Source organism: Strix uralensis, chromosome Z (assembly GCF_047716275.1).
Source record: "Strix uralensis isolate ZFMK-TIS-50842 chromosome Z, bStrUra1, whole genome shotgun sequence".
NCBI classification, from domain to species: domain Eukaryota; kingdom Metazoa; phylum Chordata; class Aves; order Strigiformes; family Strigidae; genus Strix; species Strix uralensis.
Window position 1 is genome coordinate 30,914,506 of NC_134012.1, and position 26,883 is coordinate 30,941,388.

The window sequence follows — 26,883 nt, forward strand, 5'->3', positions numbered from 1 at the left end:
CCCCTTAGTCTCTGGTAAGGTTTTAGTAACCAGAGAGGCCATCAGAGAGTGGAAGCATCACATAGGAAATCATGGAAAGGTTCCTTAGTTTCCTTGCCATTTGCTATCTGCCTGATAGACCACTTTTGTTTTTCAGAGGTGATAGGGAAAGTTAGACTCCTTGGATTTACTCAGGCTAAACAATGTATAAGCAAGTCGCAATAAACTCTACAGATGGAGAAAGCCAAGGATAATTAGGATGTAACTCGTATTGACATATGTCCCTGGTTGACTGGCTGGACTCCTGCATCCCTCTTTTGGTGCCACTCTTACCTGTAAGTCAAGACACTCTTGACTTGGATATGAAATCTCTCTTGCCTGCTGATGTGCCTCTTACATGCTGCAGCTGAAGTTGGACAATTGTGACTGAAGCAATCTAAGGTGATGTCACAAAATATAATAAAAATGGCAGAATTTTAGACCTTCTACATTCTACTATGTTTATCTGAATACATATGTAAACTGAGTAAAATACACTAGGGTGGAGTGTGTCTCAATTTTTAACAAGGATTTTTATGCTATTTTCATGCTATAGCTGACTCAGACAAAATTCCTTCAGGTGGCTTCCACAAAAGCATTACAGTTATGGTAAGTTAGAGCAACTAAAATCAGGGCCAGGATTAGAGCACCCAAAATCAGTCAGGTGGGATGAATATGATCTGCTGATTCTGAATATCTTTCAAAGGCTAAAAAATACCTTTGCTAATATGAAAAAAAAAATCTCCTTGACTGCAACTGTTAATGGATAATTATATAGCATAATGCTAACCTCTGTAAAATTTGTATTCAGTTGCTGCAGTGACGAACATATAGATCAACTGCTACTTTCTTTTATGTTTTTGTCTTAAACAGTACACCTGAGAGACTTTTAAAAGCACAAGTGGTATTATTTGAAGTAAATCTGCAAGGCAGTCAGAGAGTTATAGCATCACCGTATAGTTATTAATGTCACAGGTTTTGCTAAGTAATGCTCTTGTATGCTGTATCAGTTCACAAGGGGTACCTTAATTTATTTACTTTTTGCTGAGGCCTTGAAGCACCAAAAGGTAATGAATATTGCCAGTTTATCAGTCTGATGAGTATCCTGTATTATTGATATGTTGTTATTTCCTGCAGCTGAAAAAACAGTATTATCTCAAAAGGGAGTAAATCCAATGCACCCAAAATTATGATAGTGGAAAGATTTTGACCTAGAAAGCATGCAGAAAATAAAAGGGAAAAAAATTGTACATTTTCCATAGTGATGTATACACAGGTATATTACATAAACACGTATATTGCATGTATGCATTAAGTACTATTATATATGCCTTTGTGGTTCATATTATATATATTAATGTATAACTGATATTCCATACATTAATTATAAATAGATAGAAAAAATTTATGTAACTGGAAAACTTAAAGCATCATAAAGCTGTAGACTTTAAATACTTTACAGAAGAGAACGGTATCAAGAGTGCTTATATTTGCTTCTATTGCTATGTCTGTTGATGTAAAGTGAATATCAATGTTGTCTCTTTACAAAATATTTTAATCTATGCTTCATTTTATAAAGTCATACACATTTCAGTACAATATTCTCCTCTGTGTAAAACAGATTCTAAGAATTTGGTGATCCTCACACAGAGATCAAAGCTTAATGAATTTGTCCTATTGTGCAAGGGTAAGAAACAGCTGTCTCTGAAGGTAAGAAGTTATTTCCTCTGTAAATTGTGGGTGCTCTTTCTTACTATAGGACAATTTCCCCAACAGACCTTTTCAAATTCAGTTTCCTTTACTTACCACCTTCCACATTTCATGACTTCTGACTACCTCCCTCTATTCTGTCTGGGGAAATATTTAAAGTAGGTTATTGCAAAAATCATTGGGTTAGGTAGTTGACTACTGTCACTAGAAGACAGTCGGGAATGTTGGGTTCCAGTCTCTGTGGAGGGAGAGGGGTCTTTTAACCAGAAAACATGCAGGAAATAAAAGGGGAGGAAGAAGCAGGAATGCTGCCTTGGGAAGAGATGAGTTTAAGAGTGGAATTATTTTCTCCTAATCAACGTGAATGACAGGGCAAGGAATGTGGTGAAAAGAAAATACTGCTGAACACAGTATCCTGTTTTAAACATTTACCATCTGTTGTCAGAGCATTCTCATTTTCTCCAGTCTTGTGAAGGTTTGTTTATGGTAGGAAGAGCAGGCAAGGATAGTTTTCCCTGCTGGAGGGTTATAACCTTTACTAAAATCTGTCTGAGGAAGAATGTTATGTTGGAACTTACCCTCTAAAACAGGGCAAAGGTCTAAGAAGCTCTGTTTACATAGATTATATTGAGATAAAGAATGACCCTTCATCCAATGCTGGCCATGCATGATGGTGTAAATTGCCAAATGCTTTGTCAGATTAAGTCTTTGATGTTTTTCATTTGTTTTTAATTCACAGATGACTTTCCATAAAATCCATTTCCTGAAATTATCTGGGGAAATGTATGTTGCAAGATACATTAATTATTTTTATAGCCTATTATCCCACTGGGATTTTCCCTTCTGTCCTTTAAAGAGCAACTATTTTAAAAGGATTTTTCTGGTTCAGAGATTACCTTTTCATAAATTAATTGTTTGAAAAGTGTTCCACCAAATCAGAGAAACAACTGAGTGGTCAGCCCTTATTGATTTGACTTACAATTCCCTGTTTTGAAGCACCAAGTTATACCAGATTATGTTTCTTGACATGATTAAAAGCAGTTCTTATCTGAAAATGAGAGGAAACATATTTAATGTCTCCCAAATATGTAAAAACCTTGGAAAGATCATGGACCTTTATTTATCCAGCAGAATACAAATAATTTTCTTAGTCTCAACAGGAATTCTGATACACAAGATGACAAGGCTTCTTATCTGTGATAAAGTTTTGGTATTCTGTTACAACATGGTCAATCTTGGCTGCACTGCAAAATAGAATCCAGGCATTAAACAGTTTGAAGGACTGTCTTCAGTATTTTCTTTCAGCCCAATTCATTTTGCATTGCAAATGGTAAAAGAGGAATCTATTCATGGAAGTGTTTTGAGAATTTATCGATTTATTAATCCTGGATAATTTGAATGTAATCATTAATGCACTTTATTAAAAAAGAGAGTTTTCTTTAGAATTAATACTACATTTAGTGGATTAAAAGAGCAAAATATGAAGACAAAATTACCAATCTGGGCGGTTGTAAACACAGGTCTTAAAAGCATCCTGTTCAGAACCAGATTATCCTTCAGTGGAAAGATGCAACTTGAAAACATGCAACCATGAAGATCCCGACTTCAAACAGGTATATAATTATGATCAAACAAATAAAAACATGTGTGTGAGAGAGTGTGTATGCAAACATAGGTGTAAAAGAAGTGCAGCTAAATGCACCCTGCTCTTTTTCATTAAGTGACTAATTGTTTACTTTCCTACTTCAGCTGATTTTTACTGTTTTCCTCAGAAAAGGGAAAATAAGAACTTTCCCATACTGTTGACTTGACTTGTATGTGTGAGTGCATCCTTCAATCTGCAGGCAAAATATCTGACTTTCAATTAAAACACGAAAGATGGAGATGTTTCCTGTAATACTATGGTATATAAAATGCAGGGAGATACAAAGTAGTTTTCACTTTGTACAAATTCTTAGGCACAATCTAGTAAATCTGGATGAGTGTATTAGCAGATCTAGAAGGGTCAGACTACAAGAGTGATTTAAGTTTTTAAGAAATAGTGAATCCATCAGTCAAAAACTTCTGGGAAGTAATAAAACCATAAATTATATATAATTTAATTTAAATAACAAATTAGAAGTAAGCAGTCCCTGAAGTACTTTCAGACTGAATTCTGTATCAGCAGATGATTACAAATCAGGAGTAATGCATTGTGTATAGAAATAAAGGTAGCCAGTTGCTTTCTTAACATGTTTTTGTGACCACAGTTTGACTTTGTTGGCTCTTCTCTATACAGAAATGATAAAACCTTGTGAACACAGGAAGAAAACTACTTTAGTTGTTCTACAAGATATCTTAGACAGACATTCTAACCTAGAGAAAAAGAAAAACTAAGGAAATGTAGCTAATAATAATTTTTGTTAGGGTTGTAGTCAAGTGGATTTACTGTTCAGAGGGACTGAAAAGACAATCTTTCCAATTTCAGTGAGCAAAATTGAAGCTATCTGTGATCAGATAGCATTCAGAACTTCATAACAACAAATGTGAAACACTGAAAACCTGAACTTCCCAGCCTAATATTTCTGACTTTGCTAACATTTCTCTTAAATCAGAAATGAATTCTGGTAATTTGAAATTACAAGGAGTTTCTTGTTTGAAGTCATTCTGAAATGGTCTTTCAAAGGTATGAGCTACAGTACTATTCATTTTTTTTTTTAATAATTAATGAACAAACCTGCATACCAGGCCTGGAAAATCCAAGTGGTTCCTTCAGTTTACATTCCTGCTGAGGTACTTACTTGCTGCAAATATTCCTTGGCTCTATATAGAAGGAGAAAGCTATGAAACTTAGGAAATTTATATGGCAACTTCTTATCCCCTCCTTGTATGATGTAAACTATCACAGTCATATTGCATTCTTCTAAAATTTATTTCATACGCTTTTTTATAGAAAAAGATATGCCTTTTTCTGTGGAGCTGTGCATAGGGAAAGAATTAGTGTCTTGATGGCTGCAAGTTTTGGGGGACTGGAAAGAAGGGCTGTAACAGTTGCCTGGAGAGACCTATTAAGGACTCTGGGTTTCTAAACAGATAATTAAAATGAAAAATTCATTCTGAGAACCCATTCATTACCTAACAGAGAGATAGTGAACTCCTCATCATAGTTTCTTGCTGATACCTTCAATTAGTAGAAAAAAAAAGTTACTTCTTTGTGTGAGAAATCAGCAGCCTGCACTTGAACTACATCCACTCAGGCCAAGAGGCAAAATCATAGTCAAGTCTGAATCATGAAATTCTTAATAAATCTTCTAGAATGAGTGCACTGATCAGGAGATAATTTCTGGTGTGATGAATAAAGCCTCCACTGTCCTTAGGATGAAAAAGTGACTGAGACAGAGAAATACTTCTCATGGTCAATGACAAAGCTATGTGGTGCTGCAATGTGATATTTAGTCTGCTAGCTTCTGACAGTAAGTCTTAAAGACAGGCATTTTCCTTTTTTTATTGGAAGACTGCCAGTAGAATTACCAGAAACATGAGAATCTGTGGAGCCTGCTGTTACACCAGCAGGAAGAGTTGCACAGTGTGTTGTAAATTTCCATTTCTGTAACCAAGGCTTACGGAGACACAGTTCACAATCAATGTTTATTAAAATATCTTTTATTAATTAGGCTGTTATTATCACACTAAAATAATAACAGCTTGCAACAGCAAGTAATAGAGTATAATAACATCTTCTTCTGGCAGGGGACTAAGTGAGGAAGGTAACACAGATCACAACTAATATGTATTGCAACACTGTGCTGGTAAGAGTGGAAAACTGCATCGTACATGCAGTTACTTCCTCACGCAGTGCACACACACACGGCCGCCCAGCTGGAGCAGCAGCTGAGAGGCCAACCCCAACAGTTCACCCAGGAGCAGGCTTACATTTACTTATAACTGTAATTATTTTAACTCTGTAACAGAGCATACTTATCATAATTAATAATATCATACAAGCAAATGCAGTTAACCACACAACAGGATGAATAAAGAGATACAGAACAGTATTTCCCTTTGGCTCTGCCACAGAAAAGGTTTTTCCAACTATCTCCCCACAACATGTTGACAACGATGGGATGTTTCCCACCCCTTATATATAATTCTCTCACTAGTCAATACAGTGTCTTTTAGCGTAAGTAGGATTACATTTACAAACTTTGTCACTTGATGTAGCCTACGCACAGGAAAGTGTTAATCCCAGTCATTTCTGGAAAAAACAGCATATGGTTATGATGTTGAAATGAGTTTTATTTGGCATTCACTGTTGACATTAATGGCTTGATTTGACCCTGAGTTCTCAACTAGACTGCTACTGTTTCATGCCCTTCTTATCTTCTTGCAGGCTGTCTCATAAATTAGCAGTTTCCTTAGAAGTCTGGACCAAAATTATGCCATCATGTAGTATGAGAGCTGGGCCTGTATCCTTGGAACACAGGCAGCTAAACAGATCATAGGAGGAGGGAGTACAGAGGGAACAAATAGTAAAGGCAAGAGTTACCAAGGAGAGTTGTTCACATTCTGTGTTCTTACATATATACACAGATTTTAATCTTTTCATTTTAGCATTTTCATTAATTATATATAAATTTATGTTATTTCTTTTCTACACTTGCAGAAGTGCATGGTTTAGTGATTATATGTGGGTTATCAGAGAAGTACATATCTCCTTCAGTACATATCTGTAGTATCTCCCTTCAGTGTTATTTCTGTTCTGGTTCAAGCATAATATTTTACTATTCATGATACATTACCACCCACAGATCTTTGCATATGTATACTTAACCCTCTCAGCTCTTATTAAGTACTAGTAGCACTCAGTTTTCCCTCCGTTTCAAACCTTCCTTTCTCTTTACTTTTTCAGCTGATACCCCTCCTAAGTTCCTTCTTGACTTAACACATTTGCTTAAAAGATTACTGAAGTCAACAATTCCATCACTAGATCTGGCTGCTCCTCTTCAAATTGTTGTCTCTTGGCAGATAATGCAGGATTATTAGGTTATTAAAGCTGAACAGCATTTTCCAAAAACTTTGACTGGAATTCCGCAGCCAGGGTGGACTGAGATCTGAAGAGCTGCAACTCTCCAAGCTCCATTAAGAGCTGTAACAGTTTTTAATCTAGGGTCCTCTCTACTTTGCTGTGTAGTTAGATGAGGCTAAACAAGCTTCATGGTTGGACTTGATGATCCCAAGGGTCTTTTCCAACCTGTATGATTCTGTGTGATTCTGTGTGAAGACAGACAGATAAAGTCAGAGGTTAGCTATGCAGTCATGAAAGATCTTATTGTGGGACTTAGCCTTTACTCCAATTAAATAGGCCAAAATAAAGAAAATGAAGCTCCAAACAGGCAAAATCTGGCAAGTGAGGTCCACAGAATTACCTTGGTTCAGAACTTTTGACCTTGTCAGTAATGACAATGCCATGTTTACTGTGCTTGGTTGCTGGCTGAGGTCAACCCATCACAGTCCTTGCTGGCACCCAGCGTGGAGCTTGAGGGGTTTTTTGGCTCCATAAGTTGATTCATCTATTGGAGAACCAAGGAGTAATCAGCAAGATTCACTCACCCTTCCGTAGTCTCATATGGCCACTGTGAAAGTCTGATGGAGGATGTAAATTAACAGGGGACTACTCTGGCCTGAACAAAGTCATGCCACAATTGAGTTCTGCTGTATCAGATGTCCTAGAGCTCCAATATGAATAGGAATCAAATGTGGTAGAGTGTATTCTACAACTGATACTGCCAAGGCATTTTTCTTGATCCCTTTGGTAGCAGAGTGCAAGCCACAGTTTTCTTGCATGTGGAGGGATGTCCAAGACACCTGGAACCAACTGCCCCAGGGCTGGAAGCACAGCCTACCATTTGTCAGGACATGTGAGAAAATAAGCACTGAGGTCTGTTGGCCCTAGCCAGCAGGCAAGCCCCCACAGAGCCTCTCACTCAATCCCACTCTCCACCAGTGGAACAGGAGAGAGAATAGCAAGAGCAAAAGTAAGACATGAGTCAATATAAAGACAGTATAATGTGTGAAGATCAGAAAAAACCCCAAGCAATGCAAAAATACTTCCCTCCTCCTATGAGCAGATCAATGCCTAGTCAGTCTCTGAGCCACAACCACCTTGGAAGCAAAAAAAACCCCACCTCTTCTTCCTCTACGCCAGCCTTTATGGCTGACCGTGACATTATATGGCACAGAGTATCCCTTTGGCCAATCCAGGACAGTTGTCCCAGCTGTGTCCCCTCCCAGCCTCTTGCCCACCCCCAGCCTACTCACTGGAGCAGAGCGGGAAAAAGAGAAGGCCTTGATGCTGTGTATGCACTGCTCAGCAATAGCCAAAACACTGGTGTGTCATCAACCCTGTTTCAGTCACAAATCCAAAGCACCATATAATTAATTTGTAATACTTTTCAAGGTCCATAGCTTCTTTAATGTAATTGAGGTGACAGCTCAGTTTTACTAGCTTGCTTATTTATTATCATTGCATGACTCATGTAGTTTTTGATCATGTGCTCATTTCCTTGTTTCATCTGAGGCAAAATATAGATTGTAGTGTGCCCTATACTGCTTTGTGTAATGACAATGTCAGATGATTAGTTCTATTTCAGCTGGCCTTCATATCCATTCCTTTTTATCTTTTAGCTGCTTCCTGGTTTAGAGTGCAGCAGTTGAGCTTAGCCTGGCATTATGCTCATTGTGTCTTATTCAAACTGACATTAAATCATTTTTAGTCTATTTATTTTAAAACATTTGTAGCATTTTTCTAACATAAGCAGACATATGCTATTGCAAGTGGATTGTGGATCACCTGTGGGCCATGAGTAAAAGTGTATTTTTTTGAAACCTAACCTGCAAGTTGGTTTTTCATTTAATGCAATGACAAAGAAACAGTCAGATCTATAACTGAAAACCAGTGTTTTTTTCTTGAAACTTGCAAATGATCTCTCAGGCATGACTACTGCCATAGGAGCTGTTCTCAGGATAAACTTTATCTGGCAGTAGTCCACCGTATTCTCCAGGTTTTCTCATGAGCCTTCTTAACAGGCCATAATAGGAAATCATCTGTGTCATGAATTCTTGCAAAACACCTTGTTCTTCAATGACCTGCTGCAACTCCCAGCCCTAACAGTGTTTGGATATACTTCTACTCCCAGATCCTCCTACTTCTTCCAGTCACACATTATCATTCCCCAGATCATCTTCCTGTGATGGCTCTCCATCTATTTTTCCATCATTTCATGCAGATACAGCAGGTATTTTTATTTTTTACATCTCAATCTGCTTTTGCAAGCACCTACTTTTGGCTTCACATTTACCAGATCCTATCGGAGTCTCCCTTGCTCTAGGGTGAATCGCTGTATTGTACACATTAATCCCTCTCCTTGCTTCTGTAGGTTTTCTTTATTTTTTTTTTCCTGAAGTCACCAGATTCTCTTATTCCATTTCTATTTCCTTATTACTTTTTTGAGTCCCTAGAAGGTATTTCTTCCTTAAAGGTAAATTGTCTTCAACTTTCTTAATAGTATTTTTCAAAGCAGAATTTTTGGATTGAAGCTGAAATACTCTGCTGCTACACTGGCTTGATCAGGGCAGAATGTTTTATCTGCTTTCCGTTATAACTTTGCTAATACAGGAGGGGTGTCCTCAAGTTTCTTTCTTGTATTCCGCAATAACTGCAGGACATTTTCTTTCCTTTCCCTGTTGTCATATGGGTTGAAGGGACACATTCTTCCTTCCATGGAAAGGTGGTTATTGATAATGCCTTAATCTCTAGCATAGCTGGGACCCTTTTATATCCTCCCACTTTTTCCTAAGCATTCAGTTTCCTTTTAGAGGTTCCTTTAAGCATTGCACACAATGCTGATACACCAGACTGGTCAGATTTATAGAACTGTCTTGTGGGTAGGATGAGAGTGTTTAAACAGATCACTCAAAAGGGAAGATGAAGTAATTTGATTATGATGCATTCATTTGCCATCTTTCTTCCCCAAAAGATATTATAAATTCCCTGCTCCCTGGCAAGAGTTTGAGTTGGGGGAAACACAAATCTCAACCTTTTATTAATTAAGCTCTTACTATTAGCAGCAGATAACTATTCACAGTCTTCTCAGTTACTCCCTCACTCAGTGTACACACTCAGGAGCAGAAGCTCATATTCACGCTCCGGGGGCTTCTGGGCAGCTGTACACGATCACACATGGGGTCTTTCGTTTCAGCAGGTGTGCTTACATATACTGCCCTGTAGCCTTTGCCCACCTATAGCAGCCACTGCCTTTTTGGATATGTGGTGGGTTACATCATCTGTCGTGGGTGCCAGTGGGTGCTGGAGGCCTTGGGCAGGTTCAGCAGCTCCTTGGTATCCTAAGTTTATCAGGTTTTGCAGATTTAACAGGGTTTAATTTGTACCGTAACATTCTAATTCTACTCCAAAAGAGACAAGAAAAACTGTGGGTTTATATTTTGTTGATAGTGGCAGTTGACAGGATAGGTCTGTGGTAAGAAAATAACCAGATGAAAATCCTATATTATCCCAATAACAGGTATACTGCAGAGGAAAACTGTGCTGGTCTTTTCGTGAAGCAAAGGAATGCAGCTTTGGGTCTGGAAATACTCAGACCTTTGAGGGAGACAGGTATTATTTTATTCATAGTTACACAGAATTTCTCTGAAAATTATTAGGTGTTTTCAAAGATTTATCTAAAAAGTGGTAAATGTGTGTCACCAGAGAAAAGCACTCAAAATATAACAAGCCAGCAACATACATGAATTTTTGTCACATGAAAGCCTATAGAGAGGCTTTGAAAATATAACATACGTTCTTTACTTTGTGTGTTTTCATAGCTGAGTGAAGATAATCACTTTTTCATCATGCATTACCAAGGAGATTCAGTGCAGTTCCAGTGCTATGAAGATACAAGTTACTACCTGTATGTGAATGATGACTCACTTGACATTCGCAAGCCGGAAAACAAAGAATCCAACGAGGACAAAAATTTTTACTTCAGGGTGTCATATTTACAGGAAAAGTAACTTGTCTACTTTTCAGCAGCCTAAGTGTCCATACAACTCCTATAATAAGCTAACACAAGAGAAGGAAGGTTGAGATCAACTCATTTCCATTTTGGCTTAATTTTTACTTTTTTGTAATTTCTTGAGTCACCATTTTGCATGAGTAACATCCTTTATTTCTGTACTTTCAATAGGAAAAGACAAAGACTGTTTGAAAAGCATACTAACTGATCAATCTCTTTGTGTCTTACGTGCACAATTATGGTTTTAAGGAGCTGAATTCTTCTGGAAGGGGAAAAATACGCAGGGGATATTTCAAAGACAGGGAAAGAAGAAGGAAGCATACTTGGATGTGAAATACAAAGCACAGTTAGTTCTCCACATGGTAAACTTTTTACTTTTTAAAAAGTGTCTCTTATGAGCTCACCTGAACTTGAGAAGAAGACATTTAGATGTTATTAGATGCATATGTGCATGTCCTGTCTGACTGACTTTAGCAAAGGAGTGGAAAAGGTGTCTCTGGTCTAACTGAGAATAAAGGAAGAGTCTGAAGGTTAGACACAAGATCTCTCTGTCCCTGTAGCTCCAAGTCAGCTCATATACTCCATTATGCAATTTTAGCATCTATCCAGCATGGCAGCTCTCTAAAGAAAAGTACACAGAGCATCAGACTCACAACGTGCAGGCAGTAGGAGGGAAGCACATTGAACTGACGGGACATAACATGTGCCTGTGAACACTGGCAGAAAATTGCTGACATATTGGCTTCCATCTCTGAATCACAGAGGGAAATGCAATCATGCGTTCAGCTGCAAAGCAGAGTGCAGAACATCTATAAAATAATTAAATGTTCAAAATGACTAAATAAAATAAACAATAAGTGCTTATGTGGGGTACAGTGGAGGAGCAGTAAGAGTGCCTGTCTTTTAGCAGCAAAGTCTCTCAGTGTGAAATGGAAGATGCTGGCACTTAAGCATCCATAGACCATACCCTGCAAGACACAAACCATTTGAAATACAAGAGATGAAGCAAAAGTGTACACAGGATCACTGCTGTGCATGGAGTCCCGCTGTGATTCAGAGGCAATTTTCTTTGATGCAAGTAATTCATGAATGTATGCATATAAATGATAAGAATCATGCACCTATGCCAAGAAGTTGTCACTTAGTTGCAGTGGAACAACCTACAAGCTACACAGCACTTGCAGGAATTGTTCCATGTAAATATAATAATGCATACCTGAAATAGGAATCCTAACGTCAGTCAATCACACGAATGCACATTACAATAAAATAATTATCTATAGTAGACCAAACTCCAAACTCCAAAGGTGAGACCTTAAAAGATATTCCCACCCCCAGTAATGTGGAGTTTCTCTGCTGGGCTGCTGGTATTCTTCTAATAGTGAAAATCAGTCTGTGGCTTCCAATGCTGACTGAACAAAAGAGTGCCTTTGAGTATTCCCTAAATAATACTTGCTTAGTAATACTTCTGGATCTGTTAAGTGTTCAGTGAAGTCAGTGGGAAGGAAAAAACCCCAAACGCTGGATACTGACATCAGCATACATTACACTAGAATTAAATTATTTTAGTGCTATCTATTATGTTGCACAAGAAATAAATTCAATTATATATCAGGTACAATAATTTCACTAAGTGATACACTAACACTTCATAGTCATACATTTATTATTGGTAAAGTGATCACCTTACTAAATTACAGAACATGCTTTCTAGATGGTAAGTTGATGAGAAGATGACAACGCATCATAAAGCTTGTACAAAACATACTAATGAAATCAGCATTGCTAATGTCAGCAAAAAAGTAACCTTGACCTCAGTGAAATTTTAATCTATTTTACAGTTAAAACTTAAATTATGGTTATATGCAGAATTTTGTACTTTTACCATCTACTTAAAAATAAGATTTTTTTAAACAATTTAAGGGACAAAAGCCCTTATGGAAAGCAGCAGTGGTAATTTTGTAAAGTTTCATATTTGAGATATAAGACAGTAATGTCATTTGACAATTTCTCTCAGGAAACACAATAAATTTAGCCATCTTTGTAACTATAAATGTACATAGAAAAACAAAGCTAACAATTTCTGGATCCTATTTTTTCCTGGATTCTTTTTGTACTCATATGAACTACTCAAACCCACATTTTCAAATTCCCACTAATCTCAGTGTCTCATGAGTGGCAGAGAAGTTTTTATTTTGTGAGGTGGAAAGCATGTAGAAATTTTATTTAAAAATAGAAAGTGAAAGCCAGTGAGTCTTTTAGAAAAATATAGCCTCTAACACTTTACAATACAAAAAACATTTAACCATAATGTCTAATAGTTGAATATGAAATACAATAACTATTTCGCAGTTTGTTTTGAAAACAGTACTGATATTCTTTAACTTCTACTTAGCAGATATAACTATTAAAATACTAAAAGAAATATTTTGCTCTATTCTTTTCCTCTTCAAAAGCTGTGTCAGAAAGAAAATACCGTGTTCTGTTTGCTGCAGAACAATTTAATGCAAGTATTCTTCATATATAACTTCTAGTGGTTTGACCATATTTGCAACTTGCTAGAATAAAGCTTGTGAGAACATCAATAACTATAAAGAATGTGATCCTTATGCTAGTTAATCTGGCAAAAAGCTAACCAAAATAATATATGTAAAAGAGGGTACCATATCTTCTTAGGATCATGTACTAATTTTTCAGGAAAGCAGAGTTCTTTCAATAATGGAGAGGAGAATGGTAATTTATGGTAAAAAAAAATCATTTAAAGTAAAAAACACTGAAGACTGGTAAAAGAATGACTGCATTAAAGTGTGAGTTTAGGAACAATTGTCATATGTTAAAGCAAGAGACTGGCAGCCAGCCTTGCTAGCCCTGAAATACGTGACTAGTATACGCTGTATTACATACCACCTTCATTATGGGTAGCCAAAAGAACCAGAAATTAGAATTAGAAATTGCTAGTCTAATGAATGCTTTTACAGTCTAAACAAAAAATAACAATCTAGCATTAGTCCAATTGCAAGAGTACTAAAACTTGTAAGTAATCCAAATCATGCAGTTTCTATATTAAGGATCTTTAGTAACACAACACATCAATAGACAAATGGCTCTTCCCTGGTGTGAAGTTCTCACCCTTTCAGTCACTCACTGTCTGAAGTCAAGGGCCCTTTTTTCTTAGGTGGGATGATGTGATGATGTTGCCATTACAACAGATGTTATAATATATGTCTATCCTGTATTTCCCCGCTGATTTAGGCCGAATAGTATTCTGTCTTGAGTGTTGCTGCATCTAGATATATGTGGCATGAATTTTGATGTAGAAGGTGTGTATAAATAGAGATTTTTTTAATGTAATCTTGGTTTTGTTTCTATTTGTCTAACCAAAGAAATCATAGGCAGGCTAAATTCCTCCAACGTTTGTGTGTTTTAAATGTGACTCCTCATGTTGCCTGTGTATACGAATAGCTGCAGAGGAGCAGATTTTCTACCATCTTCTCTCTTTATTGTTTCTGGCAAATTACATGGGCTAACTAGTACTGAGGATGAAAGACAGCAGCTGTTAATGTACAGCTCCGATGTCAGCACACAGTTCATTGAAGCCGTACTTCTCTACCAAAATCTCATAGACTTCAGGTGAACAGTAGTATCCTTGTATCCAATTTTATTACATCAGCAAGCTACAAAAAGGTTCTCAGCAGCTGAAAACAAAAAATTTCTTTCTTTTTCCGAATCCTAGTATTTATTTCCAACTGATACAGGGCCTAGATCTCCTGTGTCTGGAGTGACTGAAGGGGGCAGCAAAGCAGGTCAAGGAAAGAAAACGTTCCCCTCTATTTGGCATTTGAAAGGCCATATCTACAGCACTGTGTTCAGTTTTGGGCTTTCCAGCACATACTGGAACAAGGCTGAGCAGAGGCATGAGGATGGTTAGGAGGATGGAGCATGTGAGGAGATGAGAAGTGTGACCACCTATCTGAAGGGGGATTGTAGAGAAGATGGAACCAGACTCTCCTTAGTGGTGCCCAGAAGAAAGACAATAGGCAGTAGTCACAGTTGTAGCAAGAGAAATTTTGACTGCCTTTAAAAAGAAAAAAAAAAAAAAAAAAAAAAGGATATGTAGGAATTGGAAGAGGTTTTATTATTATAAATCTTCGGAGTTTTTCAAATTCAACTGGATAATGCACTACACAACCTCATTTAATGCTGAAGGTAAGCCTGCTTTGAGCAGGTGGTTTGAGAAAATGACCTCCAGGTGTTCCTTCCAAAACAAATTATATTGTGATTCTATGATCCAAAGGCAGCTTCAGTGTCTTAGAACTTACAGAATATATAATGCAAAGAACAAAATTATTCAGTACAACCTACACAAACATACAGAAGAACATAAAAGCAAACAAAATAAACCCTATTGATTTCATCCAAAGCACAATGTTTTCATGACTACATGCAGACTTAGGCCCAAGGGAAAATACATTCAGTGTCAGAAAAAATGTCATAACAATTGAGATTCCCTCTTGATCTCCAGAAAACTCAAATTGAAACACATGGGCTATTTCAAAGCAGAAAACTGTACAAGGAGAACAAGGAAATTAAAAAGTACTATTTATTTTGAAAAATAAAAAGTAATTGCAATATGATTAGCAGGTGAATTTAAAGCTACTGTCATTTTACCTGATTGTTTCTGGTGTCATTTTTCTTGCAGTTATAGTCTTCTCAATATTTGAATGATCTCAAGGAATTCAGTAAGCACATCTCATTGTATTGAAATCTGGTAAGTTCTGTGAGGATCCCCTCCACCCCCCACCATAGCTATTAAAAGTTAAGAATACACTACAATTTTATTAAATAAATCAGAATGTACATTAGGTATTCTAATAATGTTACAAACTAAAAGATCTAACACACTTAGCTACAAGTATTACTCAAATTCCACAAGTTACTCAAATTACTACCAGAATAATTAATTCCTGTAATAAATAGATTTTTCTCTAATAGACATGGAAGTTGTGGCTGACAGACATATTTTCTGTAACATTAAGACTATCTTGTTAGGCACTACACCAGCAAAACTGACATTTGCACTGCTTTCTCATAAAAATATTTACAAAGAGAAAGCAATTAGATTTCCAGTATTCTAGTCAAATTTTTGGTATAGCGGGCTTCAAGTCTAACTGTTGCCAATGCAAGTAACTGAAGTGATTAGCAGACACTGACAAGAAAAACTAAAATGTTTAATATGTCTTTGCTGCCACTTTGTTGGTAAAGGGATTCTAAGGTGTTTTACAGAGACTGAATGTGAGAGGTACCTGAATAAAGGGGTGATAAAGTCTAGAAAAGGGATTGAAATTGGAGAGAAAAATATAGAGAAAGAGAACAGATGAGAACAGAAGGACACAGCATGGAGAGTAGAAAGATTCACAAGAAGAAAATAGCTAAAAGCTATAAAATGGAGAGGGATTAAGAAAAACTTTGAAAATGAAGCACAGAAAGAATAGCGTGATTCTGTGTGCATTCCTTCCTCCTTCTAGAAAACTAAATAGGAGAGTTAACTGCACTAACCTCAGGTAAAAATGTGTAGCCCTCACATAGCTGAGCAGAGGACAATGTCTTGAAATCTGTGTCAGTTTCAAAGTCCTTTTATCATAGCACCAATAATTTCCCAAATAAGTGCAAATCACAGTTCAAAGAAGTCATAAAAGTATGTTTAAACAAATTCTTTTACTCCTATGCTCACCTCTGGCCCCAGGTTATTCTACAGTTGTACAGGGATCTGCAAATAAGATAGACTAACTGAAATGGTGTCCTGGGGTTTATTTGTAAAACAGGTGTGTGCTCATACACAACAGAAATTAAATCTATTGCCTGTTGTTTGAAGATTTAGCTCCTCAGTGGACATCATGTTAACTAAGTGGTGTATTGAATTATTTTTTTTTTCTGTATGAGAAGAAATGCAAGAAAAAAAAATAAAATCAAATATAGCTATCCATGCATGTGAGATACTTACATTTTGACTATTTGTAAAGTCATATACTCTTCATTATTCACTGCAGCTTTACTAAAGAATTTGCAGGATCTCTCTGATTTCACCTTCATTTTTTGATAGCTTAGAAAGACAGAAAGTAGTTATTTAGTAATTAATTATGAGTTTGCTTTACTTTCAGTATGAGCTTCTATATAAAAATCTGTTATTTAGAAATAGGGATTATATAATTCAAAGTACAGCTTTGGAAGACCATACATTCTGACCTTTGCTGCTTGCTTTACTGGCAGCTCCACATTTTCTGTCTGAAATTAATATTTTCTTTGTAATTATGTAATTCTCTTGAATAAGGTCATTCTAAATACTAGACTACTAGTCATTCTAATACATTAGTATTAAAACTAGTATTAACCACTACCATATGTTGACTGCTAACATTATAAACAAATATGTTCTGTATTTACAAAGTTAAGCAAACTTTGCTGACAATTAAGCTTCACTCTTAAGATAAGCCTTAAAACTATTTTATGTGTTTGACTCAAGAGTTGAGAAATTAATGTTTCACCATGTCACACTGAGGTGCCTTTGTTATAACTTTTTTTTCCAAAACCATGTTATTGAGATGGTTACAACAAGCTATGCTTTTAAAGACCATCTGACAAAGTATCTAGAGGCATTTCAATATTTGAACGGTACTCATTCTTCTCAATTATCTATCATTTAAATGAGTCTAGTTATTAACAGGGATGTTTTTGAAACTGGAGTTTACAAAGTATAATCTGGATTCAGCACAAAATGCAGTTCTTTCAGTAGATGAAAACGAGAACTTTAAGATTTGTTCCTGATGATCAGATGGACCTCAAGATTAGCCATGAATTAGACAAAAAATGATGATGTGCATCACAAGTGATAATGTGTTCAAGTTCACCGTGCTTTGAGCAGCAGAGCTGACTACATGATTTCTGGAGGTCTCTTCCAACTTCAGTTACTCTATGACAACTGTTGGCGATTCTATTCGGAAGGAGGAATTTATGCCAGGAAAAATTGCTTCTGGGAGGAGCATCAGGAACATGGGGTACTTTGGGTAGGAATAAAACATGTTTGTATGCAGTTTTCTGTTCAGAAGGGCACTGACCTAAATTCTCAACTATGAACCCTATGAACCCCATTGTATTACTGTAAGAGTTCTACAATGTCTTCTTAATTCTGTGACCAGTGTTTTCAGTATGGCATTATCTATTTTTTTTTGGAGGTACCTGAAAAATTCATTCTGACAACGGTAGCTGTACCATCTGTACTAAAACTATAAATTTAGTTTCCTAACCCTCACTGTATTCATATACCTTCCCTAGGTATTACTGGATATGTATCATGCTTCAAATGTATTGACCCAGTAACACCACTGTTTTTTTTCCACTTATCCCACATCTTAGAACTGTAAATAAGCAAAACGGTTGAAGTTGTGGTATTGTAAACAGTGATATAATGTGCATTTGTATAGCCTGCAATAACACTTCACAATCTCGTAGTACTTCATGAGTCAAAATTTTGTAAAATATTAACATACAATAAAGGTGAATACAAATTTTATTGTGTACATTTTAAATAGAGGAAACTAGAGACAGAAAAATGACTTAGTCAAGACCAGGCAATAGCAAATGGCAAAGCCAGAATTCTAACTCATGGTTCCCCATCCTACACACATTCCTCCAGTGTTGTTCTAGTGCAGAATTGCAGCTTTGCAGTATGTCTGACATCCACACACATCTTTACAACTAAATAATAAGATTCTAACAGATTTTCCATAACTAACAGTGTATGAACACTTTAGAGTATGAATTTCAAAGCAAAGTGCCTTGCAAATGTATCAATCATGATTGATTTTAACCTTTTAGTATTGAATTGCTATTTTTGAAACTGAAATTAAGGTAATTTCATATGGTTTTTATTCTAATGAAATGTAACAAGTTACTGACAGGAAGCTAGGAAGGACTTCAACCTGAATATTTTTTGAAACTTAGTTTTAACAGATGAGATGATCTACAAGGTTTAGGTATATGTGTACTATATTAATCTCAATAAATTTAACAAGCTTTAATGGCGAGCACAAACTTGCCAGCACTGGGTTACAAAGTTTCATATATGATTCTAATTGTGAGAAATTGCTTAAAATTAGAAACATTATCTGCCTTTATTGTAATGCAGAAATTAATATATAGAGAAATTCAGAGAGTAGAGAATTTGCAAGTTTAACACAAGATTCATTTAGAAGACCACTGAAATTTGCTATCAAATAAGTAGTTGTCAGTGTTCTAATTATAAACTATTTTAGCAAACCCTGTTGAAGTAAACCTGATCTCTCCTTCCAAATGCAGGTTGTTGTTTTTTCTTTTTCAGAGAGACAGAGGAGAGTAATTTATTGCAAACTCTATCTCTGGTCTTTATTATACTCTTACACTCAAAAAGTTTTGATCAACTTATTTAGGTTAACTTGACTGTGAGACCTACAAAAAAACTTTTTGGAATTTGCATTTATTTTTATTGAAAAGCAGAGACACAATTTTGAGGCACTAATAACAGACACTTGGAGGAAGAAATGGCAGATAACCTGCCAGGGAGCAGCAAGGGTCAGCCTCTCTGCAAGGGAAAATGAGCTGACCTTAAATAAAAGCAGTCAAGCACTCAGTGAGGGGAAGAGCCTGCAGGAGGGGGGTGCAGAGAAAGAGGGTTACAGGCTTCTTAAGGCAATTGGAGCCTACTGATGTGTTCAAGGCACTGCCATAATCTTCCTTACAGAGACATAAAAAAATATTTAGTTTTATTATAAAACATTTGATTAAGTCAAAGCATATTTTATGTGCTTTGTCTTATTACACATAATTCTATTTCTTTAATTTTTTTTTGCTTTAATTTTAACCATAAAATTTAGCCTACATATATTTGTCTTAAGTCTGTTACAGTGTACTTTTTAATAGGTGACAAAATCGGAAAAATGAGCTAACTTTATGCAGCTTTGCTCTTGATTAGTCAAAACACATTTAAGGCTTCGATAGCTTTGAACTGACAATTTAGAAATACAGACACACCATATCTTCACTATAAGCCATCTGCAAACCTAAGTGGCAGTATATTTAGCTTCACGCTGAAGTGAGTATATCTTGGGTTTCAGTCCTGTAGTCTTTATGGTAGGACAGGGTCCAGCATTTTTATGGGCAAACAGACGATATGACAATGTTCTCTTTTGTCCTTTAGTCATCTGTTCAATTTCTGAACGCATTACTTTAATTCATGACGATGAACTAATCTTTTTATTTAAAACATAAGATTAATCTCAATGTATTTGTCATTATTTTTCAGCTTCCATTTGGTAATACCCTAAACCTAGTAATATGACATTGCAACGTTGACTTTGCAATTGAATTTCATAAGGTCAGAAATTTACTATGGATTGCTGAATTGTGAACTACCTGTGTAAATACAGTACAATCATGGAAATGCAAGGGATCAGCTGAGTCATAACGTCTGGTTGTGAAACTAGAGGCATAATAGACACTTAGTCATTTAGCCCAGAAGGACTTTTACTCCCTATGCTTCCCCTTAAATCACAAAATGCATTAAAATCCACAAAAGTATAATGCTCTACAGGAGAGAGCAGGTCAGACACAGAACTGTATTATAACCTTCATCCTTTCTTGCCTGTAATCCTATTCTATCATTTGTTATACTCTCTTATCATGTCTTACTTTAAACAGAAATCTAAACAAACCACGTTTAAACCAAAAAACATCTCAGTGAGGTCCCAGTTCTGACTACAGATCCTTAATCACTAAATAAATGCAATGAACCCATTTACTCTTTTAACAACTCTACTAATAACATTTTTTTAACAGTTAGGATGAAGTAGCTGTTGATAAGTGATTCTCCCACTCCCAGCATGGAGCTACTTTGTGGGCAATTCTGCAGTATTAGAGCTAGCGAACAGAACAGCTACTGTTTATCTAATAAGTTCCTGATAAGAGAATCCAGAGACATATTAGTGTAATTCCATTTATACACCTTATCACAGTGGGATATGCATTTGGCAAAGAGATTATTTGCTATACACTAAGATGTTAATTTATTAACAGTTAAAATAATTTTATTACATAAATCTATTCTGTGTTACTTAACTGTCGACGAAGGCAGAAGGCATTCTGATGAAGGCATTGTTTGGAGCAAAGACAGAGACACTGCAATGTGAGCTATAATCTGAGATGTAACAGTGGCACCTGTGATGCTTTTTAGTCAGTTCCCACCTCCCTGGGGTCTACACCACTACCCTTTTTTGTGGTGATGACCCCCACCTTGTTGGCATTTGGTCTGCTTCTGTCTGTGTTCAGCACAAAGAAAATGAAGACTTTACCAAGGTGATTCATGGTGGTAATGAACAACATTGTTCCTAATAGGAGAGCTGCCCCTGAGTCCTCTAGATTCCACTGCTGAACTGTAAAGTTCAGCTATGTTTAAAGATGCTAAGTACAATTGTACTGCTGAATGCAGTGGTACTGCCACCATCAGTTTCCTTGGGTCTGAATGTTATGCTTCAGCTTGTGTTAAAACACCAATGTTTTTCATGCTGCTCTTGCTTTGGACTGAAATAGGCCAAAACACCAATCACACTTTTAAAAAAGTGGTGCACACTGGTAATGCACAAGTGCCTGAGATAATTTAAAAAAAGCATATCAGTTTCTGGGCCAGATTAACCAGGGTGGGGTGGCAGGGCTAAGGAGTTGGCATTAAGAAAACAGTGTCTCTGAGGTTTTTTGTTTGGAACCTGCTAGTATTGGCAGAGGCAGACTCTAGAAAGGCTTTAGGGCTACTGTGAATTATGGTTTCTCAGATCTCCTAGTAACTGTTCCGAGTCTTGAAAACTTGCCGGTTCAGCTGCACAATCAAGACTGTATTTCAATCCTCATCTGTTTGAATGGGTCTTTAACATAGCAACAAGAGAATACATTTGCTTAAAACATGAAAATACGGTTCTAAAGCCTCATATTTGGCAGAAGAAAGTCAGAGGACGATGTAAAACTTGAAAATAATTTTAACTCATGTTTTGAAATCAATTTACTTTGAAAATGAGTTCCTAACTGGAATATGATTTCATGGACTCAAAATTTAATCTCAGAAATAAAGTGCCCCTTTATCAGGGTGCACTGTGAAAATGCTTTGTATTCTTCAGTAACTGCTAAGTTCAGCAAACAGATGAATCAGCTTGGTGCTGCTGCATGATCAAAGTCTAGGAAAAGATCAGCTATTCTGTCTCAGTTAACAACTCTATGGGAAGAAAAATAACTCTGAATCCCTAGATGGAAAGATATGTCCATTTTTGCTTTAGATGCTGAAAGAGATTATAAGATGGACTGGTTTACATTCTTATCTAGCAGTTTAGTTTCTGTAAAGGAGTTGCTCTTATAGTAGCTATGAATCCTATAACATACTGAAATATTTCTAACAGTAAAAGTAAGCCTATGAAATACATTCTATGACAGAACAGCCATTTTAGTTTTTTATTTATCAGCTCCACCATGGAAAATTATTACATGTTCTTAAATTACCATTTTTTTTAAAAACCCATTATTATATTCTAAAGTCAGACTGCTTCACCACCCCCAGACCTTTACAAACAGATGCAAGAAGGATAAGTGTTGGATTACTTACTCTCAGTTCTGCTGGAAATCAATACAGAAGGTCTATTTGTTGATCTTTCCTCCCCCAACATACAAAAAAGCCCAGTGTTGGCAAGAAACTGTATTCTTCTAGCCAATACTACCAAAAAAAAATGAATAGAAACAGAAAAAAACAAGAAGCAAAGAGGGCAGGGAATAAAATTACCATGAGAAAAGAGAAAGCACCATTTTCTATCTGGTTTGAGTTAGCAGGAAACGTGGCATGCAGTGTATACTATATCAGGTCTGAAAGCCTTGTATCTCAGAGCAGCATGAATTCTTTTGCCATCATTAATTAAATTATCAAATCGTTCCTTTTAAGTAAGTATAAGTTATTTACAATTCCTTAATGTTTGCTTTTTAAAATAGTTATTTACATTTATATAAATACATTTTAAACAGCCTAAAGTGGGTTTTATTGGACTCACAGAAAGAAAGGACAAAATAAAATGGCATTGTTTTATTTAAAATATAGAACTTCCTGTGAGATAAGTATGTGAAATATGGTCACTTTGCACTATATTTCAAGTTGTTCTGGACTTACAGTATAGCTAGATAACTATGGGAGGCTGTCCCTGGAGCAGAGGATCCTGACACATGACTTTCTACCTCACTTTGTTTAAATGAGAGAATTCAGCACAGGATTGCATTGTGAACTTTTGAATCAACACATGCACAACTCTGTCCAAATGCAATCCTTACCCATTGCAGCAACTATTATGAAGGTGTTGCTCTTCCTGATCAAAGGGATGAGCCTACATAGTGTGGTTTTCTTACAGAAAGGCAATTTCCAGTTTGGACTTATGGAATACCAGTAAACCACCTGAGCTGCACATGGCATTCATTTGGTGGATATGTAAAGAATAGGGACCAAGCTGCATTTAAGAATAGCACCTGCTCAGTTCTCTGTTACCAGTCAACTATCCCCAAACTACAGGGCAGTAAAAAGTTGAAAAGGAGGAGTGTTTCTCCTGGAATATATGATTTTCAAGTGCTTTAATTTCTCAATGAAAACAAATTATTAATATTAGTGCAAATATAAAAATAATTATCCAATCCAGTCTTTCTTCCTCTATGAAATATAAAATAACTCTGTTTTGAATGTAACAGCAGCAAACACGTTTTCATAGACTAAAGGAATGCTTCCAAAATAGTCCAACAATCAACCAGAACATCAGAAAAACACAACTGTAACAATTTAACACAATTCTAAGCACAGCTTTCAGCCAACACAGAAGTAAATAAATTGTAGCCAGGCTTTTATTTGTCTAACAGGCAAATTTGCATAGGCATGTAGGACAAAATTCACAGGAGGAAATTGCTGACCAAACTGACATAAGACTTTGCAATGCTATGTCAGCCGGAGCTATAGTTCATATACTACAGCACTAAGAAATTATACCCTGAACTACTGCATATGCACCTCTCAATTTTGTATGTGCATTTGTTTTAGACCCATAAGAGACTTATGGGCTTCCAGATTCTGTAGTAAAATAAATAAGTTTAAAAAGTGATTAAAACATCCTTAAAGCTCTCAAATTTGATATCTAAAAGACAGTGAAGTAACAAATAATATTACCTACATTTCTTATTGTATTCCTAATAAAAGAAAATAAAATGTTATGAACATGATCTCCATATATTTTTATTCATTGTGGAACTACATCAATTATTTGATAATGTATCCTGGCTAAATTCATAGTTTCTTCACATAGTTACGTAGACTACTCATGAAGATTATCCAAAATTTGCTTTGCTTACCTTTCAGTAAAAGGTGACTATAAAAATCCACAAAGTACTTGAAGTTGTCTGAGATAAAAAAGGACAGGCTTCCTTCATAAACTACACTTACTGTTATGTCAAGTGACCTTCAGCAAAAGATTCTGTTTTATACTGATAGTTTTTAATGGTGATCAGAGGAGAAACATGCCTCAGGAAGGCATGTACACTGTACAGGAAGGAATAAAACTTTGAAAGCCATCTCTAGTATTGTGCTGAATTCTTCCTACCTTTTCGATTAACATTTGTTCCGTTGCATGTTTTGATGACTTTGTGATTATATCTAACATTATAAGTATTTAAGCCATCCTTTACCAAGAAACAAAGTCAAGTTTTTTTACTGATGATCAATCCCTGATCAAGTTTTGATCAGTAAGAATGATAGGAAAAATCTACTACCTGTTATGTTATTGGGAATAACGATAAAACTTTATTTTCTTTTCCATTAACATTTTCTCCAAGCTTATGAAATACTGGCAATTTCTCCTTACTCCTTCAGCTATAATCTAAAATCTTCTGGACTGCGGATCTTGTGCTGCTATGAGCATTAAAAGTCATATTTTCCATTGCTTTTCAGTTTACTCTGGTAAGTGAACAAATCACATATAAATCATCCATAAATAATCTGTAAGAATCTTTTAAAAGAATCTAAATAAACCTCTAATGAGAATTTGGAAGCCTTTAAATTCAGTTAAAATATCGCACACTCAAAACTAAAAGCATTAGGATTAAACTGTATTTCCGAATAGAAATCAAAGGGATGAAGGAATATCTTCCAGCCTCATTTTTATATGGTACATTTCCCTTGCCATTACATAAACTGAAAAGAAAAAAAAAAAAAAAAAAAAAAAAAAGAAAGAAAAAGGAGCTTGGTGTTTACGATTTAATTGAATGAGTATTCTAGAAAATGCAGCTCCATATCCCGATCTTCAAAAACTTTCACGTTTTGGAGAAAATTAGTTCTTTACAATGAACTCAAAAAGTAAAGGAACTTGGCATTTAATAGTACAACCAGGTTTTGTACAAAAGCACAACACTCAACATCTTGCAACCAAAAAGCAGAAAAAACTCTCAGATTATTTAATTTTGATTTGCTTTGGCTGTGTGTTTCACAACAGTCCACTGGATGGCCCCCTTACCACTCTCTGGTTCTGCATTTCGTTGAGCACCGTATTACCATGTTGTAACTGCATGAGGCAAGTTCCACTGCCCCAGGAAACCTTCCTCAGAACAGATGAAAAAGATCTGCATTTGTGGTCCACAGGTTTGCAAATGCAATGTGTCCTCCCAAAACAACGAACTTCAGTTTCCTGTACAAAAGAGTGGCTGATAACGTGCAAGTGTAAAAGACAGTGGAACAGCTATATGTAACAACCACAACAAAAAAACCTGAAACCACGTGGAGTATACTGGCAAAAAAATAAAATTAATTGGGTTAGATTCTGGCACTTCCATCCTCTTATAATACACTACAGCAAGTGACAGACATAGTCATCCTAACACTAAGTGATCCATCCTCCTTGGAAACCTTTTAAAGGCAACATGGCAAAGAAAAATCAGGAACAGAGACATGTTGAAAATACTCAGCTTCTGGAAGTCAAGAATGATGAAAAGGAGAGGTGTTGGTCAGTGTACACATTGGTCCTTGCAGCAGTTCAAGTTTGCAGTTGTGGATTCATGTTACTTTTAACAGCAAGTTGATCCTAAACCAGGCAGCCCTGCTCACTCCTTTCTTTAGTTGCCTCTAGCAATGGTGTTACCACAGGATATGTCAGATCGAAGAGCTGATTACATTGAATTTTTCTGATATATTAGTTTTAGATCAGATGGTAAAATCTGTGATTGTATGTTCTCCACAATTTAACACAAGGCAGGGTCTGCAGTTACCATGAGTAAAGTGCAACACAAATTCACATCCTGTGTTGAAAAGCTAAAGCCTTTTTTATTTCTCTGTTTTTCCACTTGGTTGCATTTCTAGCAGTATTCCTAAAGAGATTTTATTGCAAAGTCTATTACCTGATAAAATCACCTACACGAGTTATAAAATTCCTGGATATCTCTGAAAAAATTCCTAAAATGTCTCAGATTTCTGGTCTATATCCCATAAAGCAGTATGAAATGACTTAATTCTTCCTTTTTGTGTCCGCTCATTCTGTTAAATACCAGACAACTAAACAACATTTTAAAATAAAGGGATCATAAAAATAATTGAGATAATCAGCTGATTCTGTCACCAGTCACAGATTCATTCTCTTGGTAAACCATCTTACATCCCTTACTCATATAAAACTCCACGGATGTCTAAGAACTATTCTACTGAATATTGTAATGTTACTATAGCATTCAACATTTACACTGGATTTTTTTCAGTCTTCATTGTTTCAATGCATTATAGTTACTATCTGATATGTTGAATGTGTCGCTCTGTGTGCACCATGGGGATATTAAAAATGTGCTTTTTTTTTTTTTTCCCCAGAAATGAAGGATGGCAGCTATGGTGTACAGAAGGCAGATAGTTTTATACCACACTGGACATACAAATGGTCAGAATGACATCACTGCAAACTAAAATCACAATCACTTATAGAAGCTGGAATTAACCACCTGGAAGTACTGTCTTACATTGTCTTTAGAAAGTGAT

General features: G+C 36.1%; 1 protein-coding gene across 5 annotated transcripts in view; it reads left to right on the plus strand.

Moving 5' to 3' along the window:
- LOC141937591 (uncharacterized) overlaps positions 1-26,883 on the plus strand; it is a 39,988-nt gene extending 13,105 nt beyond the window's left edge. For 3 of the 5 annotated variants that reach the window (XM_074855503.1, XM_074855502.1, XM_074855504.1), the window contains 3 exons: positions 1,640-1,728; positions 3,249-3,341; positions 10,591-18,346. In XM_074855503.1, the coding sequence (XP_074711604.1) occupies positions 1,640-1,728; positions 3,249-3,341; positions 10,591-10,779 (371 nt within the window). In that variant the 3' untranslated portion in view covers positions 10,780-18,346. Of the gene's footprint in view, positions 1-1,639; positions 1,729-3,248; positions 3,342-10,590; positions 18,347-24,704; positions 24,829-26,718 lie in introns of those variants that run through there. The other 2 variants (XR_012627012.1, XM_074855505.1) reach the window with 2 other exon arrangements.